General features: G+C 48.4%; 1 protein-coding gene across 1 annotated transcript; it reads right to left on the bottom strand.

The window, feature by feature from the left end:
• Window positions 1–498: 498 nt before the first annotated feature.
• On the bottom strand, window positions 499–1896 carry LOC123440365 (E3 ubiquitin ligase PARAQUAT TOLERANCE 3-like). Its single transcript, XM_045116935.1, has one exon. It carries the CDS (start codon window positions 1894–1896, stop codon window positions 499–501), a length of 1398 nt encoding a protein of 465 aa, XP_044972870.1.
• Between the last annotated feature and the right edge of the window lie 8104 nt (window positions 1897–10000).

Raw genomic sequence — 10000 nt, 5'->3', positions numbered from 1 at the left:
ACAGGTAGGACAATCTGTGAATCTGTCATGTCATGCATTCTAGGAAAATAGTTGCATGGAATTTTCTAGAGGAATTAGCTAATTGAGGATATGTAATCTGCCATGGCATTTTTATTAAGTGGAACATGTCATTTTTATTAATACACATAAAAATATTATGTACCCAGGCAAAAGAGTGTACGCGATTGAAACATATAACATTCATATGTGAAAGAAGAATTATTAGAGAAAATATTATGCATTTAAACCAATAAATACGATCGGATGAACATTTGTTTTTATTAGAAAGGTAGTGGCTACACCTAAGTTCGGTGCACCTCATGATGATCACTAAAATCAAATTACATGGGAAGACAAAGAGCACGAGGGCCTGCACCTCTTTAAATCATAAATCAGTACTACCGGTTATACATTACAAAAGGCATTTGAATCACTAGAAAAGTCAACAAAACCTATCAGAATCTCTGCATTGGGCAGTTGGGCTGCAGCTAGCTTGTACTACGTCAAAACTAACGCGGCCTGTGATCTGCCTCCACCGCACCTTCTCTTGAAGCTCTGATCCTCATAATCTGTGCTCGTCCTCTTCCTGCCGGGGTAGCCATACGGCCCGCCGTCATTCCGCGTAGGTGGTGGCACTGTCATGTTGCCTCCCATGGCGTTGACATGGTGCGACCCCATCGGATAACCGCCACCGTAAGCGTAGGGCATGCCGGCGTGGCCGTAGTACATGGAAGGATCAGCCGACCACGGCATCCCACCAAAAAAAGGATCGTAGCACGCCGGGGCGAAGGGAACGCTGAAGCCGTGTTGATGATCGACATGGCTGGCCGCTGTGTCCGTTGTCTCCTGCTTCTTCCTTGGCTCGTGCGCCGCTGGAGCCGACGTCGATTTGCTTGCGTACTCGCTGTGCTCCGACTCCAAGGTGGCGCCCTTCTTGGAAGACGCGTGGCTGCTCATGCTGCTGCTCCCCTGCGATGCTGCCGGACTTTGAGTCTGATGCGTGGACGCCGCGACCTCGTTGCTTGAGACGGAGCTCCTCTGCTTCTCTGCTCCACCTGAAGAGCTGCTGGCCCTGGCGGCGAGAATGTTGGAGATGGTGGTGCGCACCGTGAGGTTGGGGACCAGATCGTCCGCGCTCGCCTTGGCCCCGCAAGCGCACTTGGAGTTGGCGACGATGTGCGCTCTGATGCACCGGCCGCAGAAGCTGCCGAAGCAGCACTTGCTCGCCACCACCGCGTCGGCCATCACCTCCTTGCAAATCTTGCAGTGGAGATCCGCCGGGAAGCCGTCGTCGTTGCTCTCGTCGACCGGCCGAGGGGCAACCACGGGAGTCCCTCCAAAGTCGAATCTCGAGTCGCCGTTTGTGGGGCAGTGTTGGATGAAGTGGCCCGGGACGCGGCACCTGTGGCACACGTACCCGGCCGGCGGCGCCCGCCCGTTGTGCGCTGCTCCACGGTGATCATAGGAGCCCTCCCACTTTGGTTCCGCGCCGTCGATCACCGCGCTGATAGCCTTAGCCTCGTCCTCCTCTGTTCCGGCCGACCTCATGGCCGAGTACGAGGATGGATCACCGCCGACTTGCCTCGATCTCGGGCATAGAGGGGGTTCGTCGTATGGCCTAGCCACGATGGTATCGGCCGGAGGCCCAGCCACTCGGCGCGCCACCACCACCGTCGAGTTACGCAGGACCAATGCGTTGTCGTCCGCGTACTCCTCAAGGGTCTGCCCGTTGGAGATCGTTATGGTCTCCCTGGGACCCCGGCCGCGTGTCCGGCCATGACCAGAGCGGCCTGTCTCCATGATAAGGCGCCTCAGGTCGCCGACGGAGATGGAAGGCGCGGCAAGGGGCAGGGAGAACGTGCCACGGGCGCTGCTGTACTTGTAGTGCACTGCCATCCTTTCCTCGAAGTTGAGCACGAAGGTCGAGATGGACGCCCTCGTGAGTCGCTCGCCGGAGATGAGCCTAGCTAGGATGGTTGTGCTGGGGAGGCTCACGTCAACAGGGATGATCTGATGGCCTTATATGGTACTCCATTTGGCCTTGGGCAATCCAGAACCGACAAGGTTTCGGGCCTCTTGTGAATCGCCGCCTATGGGTAACGTGTCCGAGTTCTAATCGAAATAATACTACGTACAGTACGTGTTTTCGCTTTCTTGTTCTTGCTTAACTCGGACCGGCGACCAACCCCGCGGGCGTGTATGCTGTTTGCTTCAACCCGAGTCGTCATCGGATTCTTTTCGGATTCACTAATTCTCATCTAAATAAGAATTTGCGAACCACGTGGCTCGATGATGGTTAGATGAACTGCGGTATCTTTAACCCGAGTCGTCACTGAATTGTTTTCAGTTTCACTACTAATTCACATCTACTAGATGAGAATTAAGTACAGAATTATTGATTCTCGGTCGAGGATGGCTCATGGCGATCGCGCTGTGTTTTGACTTCTGACCGATGACGCCTTAGCCCGATTCCCGACCGTGCCACGGCTCCGAACAAGATGGGGCACTCACCGCCGGCGATTAATGGAGTAAGTTGGAAGATTTTCCACGTGCCTGTATATATTCATGCTTCATCGCTTGAGGCTCTTCTGTTCCCCAGATGATCCTCCAACAGCTATGGTTTTTGGCTATGGTTTTCCTCTATGTTCATTTTTCTTTTCCATCTGATCCCCTCTATGGTTTTTGGCTATGGTTCCCCTCTATGTTCATTTTTCTATTCCAACAGCTATGAAGTCTTTCCAATCTCAGATTTGACAGGTGTTGTTCATCCTGAACTCCCGGTTCTCAGTCTGATTATACTCTGTTTTGGGTAACATTCACTTGACAATCTTCAGACTTCAGTGGATGCCGGCCACGTAAATTGGTTTCATGGGTTGTGTCATCTCTTCATGTTTTCAGATTATACTTTTGATCTTCAAAAGCATTGGCTCCTTTGGAGTCTGATTATATTTTGGTTTGTGAAAAAAAATCACTCGATGATCTGCAATGGCTGTCGGCGAGGTAAATATGTTCTGTGGGCTTCCATACCTCATCTCTTCATGTTCTCAGATTATGATTCTGATCTAATGATACATATTAAAATCAGTAAGCTGAGTTCACTAGCGTGCTAGATTTCAAATAGCAATGCTTTACACGAAAACTTTTGATGTACTTTCGTTATGCTAGCTGGGAAATGCTATAGAGCTGAATATGACATTGAGTTTATTTTTCCCTTTCTTTGTGTCCTTGAATATGTGTGCACAGCCAACTCAACAAAACAGTGTCGTGTGTATTGTTTATGTGATTCCAGATACTAAGTAATCAATCATGGTCTTGATTTATCTGTACACCATGGTTCTCAGGACATATTGGACACAAGCCTGAAGCCTTTATGCTCTGACAAAAAATGTGTTCTGTTACTTTTCCATTTTATTCTTTCGACTATCCAATGGTTGTGTCCTAATTGCATTACCTGTTTGTTGACATTCCAGGTCAACACACCTCTGTTTATCGAACCACTAGGACCATCTTTTACGGATGTATGTAGACATATTTTAAAGTGTAGTTTTCCTCATTTTGCTTCGTATGTAGTCCCCTAGTGAAATCTTTAACAAGACTTATACTCTCTTCGTTCGAAATTACTTGTCGCACAAATTAATAAAAATAAATGTATTTAAAACAAAAATACATCTAGATACATCCATTCTTATGACAAATATTTTCGGACGTAGGAAGTATTATCTACAAGCCTACAATGTTGATCCCCTTACAATGTAGAGAAGCATACAGGCTGGAGAAATCCAATTTGGCTCTCGGAAGCATTTGATCCTGCTCATGAAAAATAATTTTTGAGATGTCAAAAAAAATTCCAACAAAAATTGTATGCAAATTTTTAGGCAAGAAAAATAATTTTTGAGATGTCAAAAAAAATTCCAACAAAAATTGTATGCAAATTTTTAGGCAAGGCCAAATATTTTGAACTGTGCAAAAATAACAAATTTAAACATCAAATGTTACCCCGAAATGTCACCCAAATTTGTTATTTTCACCGATGAAACACTACTGTTTCATTTTGTATGAAAATTGTCAAGCATGCTTGTCACACTAACACGGACATCCATAAGAAAATTCAGAATTTTTTGAAAATATTTTATCATTTTTTTTTGCGGTACTGTTCATCCGGAAGCATATGCTCCCCGGAGTCAAAACGCCCCTCCCTATACATATGGGTTGAGATCCTCTGCGGTATCGTATGGTGCACTAATGCGGATGACACATGGGCTAGGTCCCACATGATAGTGATCATACTATATCGTACAGTATTGTAGAGGATCCTGACCCCATACTGTATCGTACAATATTGTAGAGGATCCTTTGGGGCACCTAGATGCTTGGACACCATGTCTGAAAAACCGTTGGATTGCAATGAGATGTGTTGACATGAAACAATGCTAGAATTAATTGGTTACCTTTTAATTAGAAAGAGTGATCGCTGATTATTGCTTATTAATTAGTGCTTGATACACATGGACGCATCTTTAGTGGAAATAATTATTGCTGGACATTTAATGCTCACGTTAAAGAAGATAGAGAAATGCAGCCATTAATATTCCATGTTTTCAATGCCATGCACGTTGCATGGTGTTTGTACTTTTTTGAATATAGTATATAGTCATTTTGTTGCGAGAAAAGTATGCTCCTAGGTACATAATATATTTGGATATAAACGTATGTCTATCTTTGATATGGCTTCATGGAAAATACGCATGTATATGTATATTTTGAGCTTGTCCTTATTCAAAGTATATAATGTTTGGGTATGTCTCCAATATTGTTTATGGGTGTGTGTTTAAGGCATATACTTGTACAAAAAAGAGTATAGTTATTCTGGATATCTCCCAATATATGACATATCCACTGTATTCAAGTGCCTTGGATATGACATACCCATTGTATTTAAATATATGTGGGTATTCAATACCTTAGAAAACGAAAAAAATGATGGTGGATTTTAACAGTCATACACATAATAATGCTCATGTATTTGTGCTGGTAGTCACTAGATTCAAATCAGTCTATAAAAGTATGCGTGCATGGATGATGTAACATGCATCTTCTTTCGGAAATGAATGATTTGACAATGAGAAAATGGCATCTCACAGTTTTGAATCAATAATATATTATTCACTCGAGATAATTTTACGATTATTTCATACATAAATTACATATGATATACAAAAAGTTACATTCATATTGATTCACAACGTAAAATTTGACATAAAAAACAAAATTATGGGTCACAAGACCTGAAAATTTGTTTTTTATATACAATTTACACTATAATTTTACGTTATACGTAACATAAAATAATTTTACGGTGATTATATATTTTCTTACGTTTCCTTTTATGTGTGAAGTAAGATAAAATTTATGGAACGTAAAAATACGAACTATTGTTCTACGGCTCTTGGCCTGAAAAGCCGATATTTATCTTCAAAGGGACAGTCAGGGCTGAAGTTGATTTTTGCAAATTGATTGCAAACATGCTCGTATATATGTATACGAGCAATGCTAGACCCACGTAAACTTACGTGTGGATTTTAAGTAAAGAATGATGTGAAGGTAATTTATTGGGTAAGGATTAGTGGCTGGGACCCACCCCAGTTGAAATTAGGGGGCAGAAAAGTTTTATAAAGAAAGATTACGTAACAACACGTAGAGCCTGTACGTAGTCGTAGCATTTTTGTATGTATACACTACAAACATATCAACGTCCGTAATACAAATATGATGACATCACACTTTTCGACAGTACATTTGCCACCACGCTGGTTGCATTCTTTTTGTGATAACAAAGAAGACGCGTACGAGTGCATGCACCTTCGCACACGCACAAGACATGCGCACGGCTCACGTGAGCGTGTCCTTCGATCCCACGCACGACTCTCGCGCTAGTCACACACGGCTGATCCTGCCAATTACAAACGACATACCGGACAAGAATTCAGACGCATCCCAAGCACGCACACCACCCAAATCACCCACGTACATACACAGATCTCCCGGCCAGCCGTATATATTTCCCACGCTCGATCACGTAGCACAGCTACAGGAGCATGGCCGCCGCGGCCAGCAGCGACGAGCCGACGCACGCCGCCCAGGTGCCGCCGCTGAGGCCACGGGGTTGCTGCCGCTGATCCCAACGCCGCGGATGCGGAAGCGTAATTTGGAATCCAAAAATGTTGGGATTGTATTAATGGGCGGTGACCGCAGCCTCCTGGACCATGGGGCAGAGGACAGCCAGCGGGGAGCTCGGGCGCAGCGCCGCGAACATGCCCCAGTAGCCAACACCGGCTGCAGTGGCATGCCACGTCGGGGACACGGCCGCGACAATGACGGCGACGGAGGCTCCAGGGGTGCACGCCAGCGCTCCTGGAAAGATGTCCTGCTCCGGAGAAGCCGCACCCCGGCTAGGAAGACGCTGTCAGGAGCGGCACGCCAGCGTAGTCGTTCACCTCGTCGCCCTAAGTCCACCACGCAGCGTCGGGGGGGGGGGGGGGGGGGGCAAGGTCGCCACAGCACCTCCCCCACCACCTCCGCTTCGCCACCGTTGAAGCCGTGGCCCCACCCCAGCGGCACCAGCTGCAGCGCCACTCCAAGTGGTGGACTTCGAGGGAGGCCGAGAGCGCACTCCGGCCACACGTCCAGAGGTGGCCGACGGAGGACGACGAGAGGGAAAAGACCCTGTTGACGACTTCTTCAGGGAGGCGAGGAAGACCTCTGTCGCCTCTGTGCTAGCAGACCCCGTGGCGGCCGACGTACAGGCTGTTGCAGAGGCTGCAGTCGCCGCACCGCTAGACTTCGGCGGCGACAGCTACTTCGACGAGGACGTGGACGAGGCCGAGCGGGTGCAACTTGATGCATTCAGCCCGACGCTCTCAGCTGCTACGACGGACTGCGGGCAGTTCAACCGTGCTACACCGTCAGCAGCCCGCACAATGGAGGTGCAGCTCGGCGCCGTCACAAGCCGTGTATGCCAGCTCGAGATCACCGCCGACGACGGTAACCTGCAGCAACACCGTGGCCTTTTCAGCGCGATGGAGCCACCAATCCTCGCCACGCCGGCTAAACGACCGTCAGCACCGCCAAAGAGCCGCACTGCAGCCACCCCGACTCGACACAGCGCCCGTCAAGCGGCTAACACATCGACTATACCGGTGGCGCAACGCGCCTCCTTCCGCATCGTCAAGGAGCTAGGGCTCTTAGGACCGAGAGAAAAGCTGACCGAGGACGTCGCAAAAGCACTCATCCGGCGCTTCGAGGAGCCACTGTCGGATAGCTACATTGCAGTCATTGCAAAGCTCACACACTTAGACAGCGGTGCACTGCGCGTCATGGCACGCATGGCTGGACCCGATGGGCATGCCACGGAGGCCGATGTTTAGTATGTTAGCTTACCTACAGCTCCAATGGCGGCCGGCTAGTAGCTGGTCTGAGTTAGGATTTAGTTTCATGTGTAAGGTTAGTGGTAGAGCTCATCATCGTCGGCGTATTCTGGGGCCTATTGGTGGACGCCGGCGCCCCCCTTGTATGTTAGCAGTGGAGTTGTGCTTGGGCCAGAGGCCATCTAGTAAAATTAGCCATTGGAGTTTAATCCTGTCTCCAAATGAATGACAATCTTCTTCCAATTATGTCATGGAACGTCCGGGGAATTAACAACCTAGTCAAGAGAGCGGCCATTTGTGAGGTGGCTTCAGCACACCGCGTTGCAATTCTCTGCCTTCAGGAAACTAAGATCACGGATTGGACCCCAACAATTATTAGGGAAATTGGGGGGGGGGGCAATCCCTCGCTGATTGCATAGTGCTACCGTCTATCGGGGCAAGTGGCGGGGCGGCGATATTTTGGAACAGGAATCTAGCTATGGTAGAATCTCATGCTGTAGGAATTTTTGCAATCACAGCAAAAGTCAAACTACTTGGGCAGCTAAATAGCTTCTGGATCACATCTGTCTATGGTCCAATGGATGACGCCAGAAAGGAAGATTTCCTCCGAGAAATCACCCTCTCCGCACCCCCGTTAGCGGAGCCATGGCTGATCAATGGAGACTTCAACCTCATCTATGAAGCTAGGGATAAGAGTAACCTCAACCTGAACCGTAGGCTGATGGGCAGATTTAGAACAGCAATCGACACAGCGGGTCTCAAGGAGATCAAATGCAAAAATAGGCGCTTCACTTGGAGCAATGAGCGGCGTGACCCAACCATGGCCAGCATAGATAAATTCTTCTGCAATCAGGCCTGGGAACAAAATTTTCCATGTGCTTCCCTAATAGCGGCATCTACGGCTACATCCGACCACTGTCCACTACTCCTCGCCGACACAGCTACCTCGCCTAGGCCTGCCATGTTGAAGTTCAAGAGCTTCTGGCCAAGCCTCCCCCGCTTTCACGAAACGGTTATGGCGGCTTGGAGTAGACCGGTACAAGCAACATCCGCTTTCCACCGCCTTCACATAAAGCTAGGGCGAGCTGCGCGAGACCTTAGAATCTCGAGCAAGGCTTTTCTCAGCAATGCGAAAATTCAATTCTACATAGCAGCTGAACTGGTACTTCGATTTGATGTAGCACAGGAAACGCGGCACCTGTCGGACGCTGAGTTCAACCTGCGTAAGCTACTAAAGCTGCGGCTGTTAGGACTGTCGACGGTCGAGCGTGCAAGGAGACGGCAAGCATCCAGGCTAACTTGGATACGTGTAGGAGACGCGGGAACAAAAAATTTCCACGCTAAGATGAGATCCCGTAGACAAAAGAACTTCATACACAGCCTTCAGAATACAAATGAGATTGCAACATCGCACGAGAAAAAAGAGGCCCTCATCTACAGCCACTTCAACGCCAGCTTAGGAACCAAAGCGGACCGCCTCACACGCATAGATTGGACTTCCCTCGACATGCCCTCACTACAAAACTCAGGGCTAGACAACCCCTTCTCCGAGACGGAGATTTGGGATGCGATAAAAGCTTCTCCATTAGAGAAGGCGCCGGGTCTGGATGGCTACATATGAATGTTTTTCAAAAGCTCTTGGCAGCATATGAAAGCTGACGTCATGCTGGCTTTTAATAGTTTCTATCATCTGGCAAGAGGAGACTTCAGTAGTTTAAACACAGCCATGGTGGTACTCATCCCAAAAAAAGATGGAGCAACAAAGATTCAGGACTTCAGGCCAATCGGCTTGATTCACTCCTTCGCCAAACTAGTTGCAAAAGTCCTCTCACTTTGGCTATCTACGGTGATAGCAGACATCATCTCACCGGCAAAGTCCGCGTTCTTACGCTCGAAGTCCACGCAAGATAGCTTCCTCTATGTGCAAAATGTGATTAGAAGACTACACCGACAAAGGATACCGGCACTACTCCTCAAGCTAGACATTGCACGAGCCTTTGACAACGTCTCCTGGGAATACCTACTAGAGCTGCTGCAAGTGCTAGGATTCCAAACCCGATGGCGTGACTGGATCGCCCTGCTGCTCAGAACCTCGTCATCTTCATTCATGTTCAACGAAATCCCTGGGGGCCATATCTGCCATCGCAAGGGGCTGCGCCAGGGAGATCCACTGTCGCCTCTACTCTTCATCATAGCCATCGACCCTCTACACAGACTTCTAGCAAGGGCGACACATATGCAGATGCTAGCTCCGCTGCCGGGTAGACAAATCCCCCTTAGGGTCAGCCTATATGCTGACGATGCTGTTATTTTTGCTACCCCGACCAGAAAAGTGATAGACACGCTACTGGCCATCCTACATGACTTCGGGAACGCGACGGGGCTACGTGTTAACCCAGTGAAATCGACTGCAACGGCCATTCGTTGTGAAGGAATCGACCTTCAGGAGGTTTTGCATAGTTTTGGGGGATAGACAGTAGATTTCCCTGTCAGAGACCTAGGCCTCCCCCTCACGCTGTCGTGGCTGTGCCTCGTCCACATCTAGTTCATCTTAGATAGAATTCGGGCCAGGCTCG

Source organism: Hordeum vulgare, chromosome 3H (genome assembly GCF_904849725.1).
Source record: "Hordeum vulgare subsp. vulgare chromosome 3H, MorexV3_pseudomolecules_assembly, whole genome shotgun sequence".
In the NCBI taxonomy this organism is placed as follows: domain Eukaryota; kingdom Viridiplantae; phylum Streptophyta; class Magnoliopsida; order Poales; family Poaceae; genus Hordeum; species Hordeum vulgare.
This window is presented reverse-complemented; position numbering and strand designations above follow the sequence as displayed.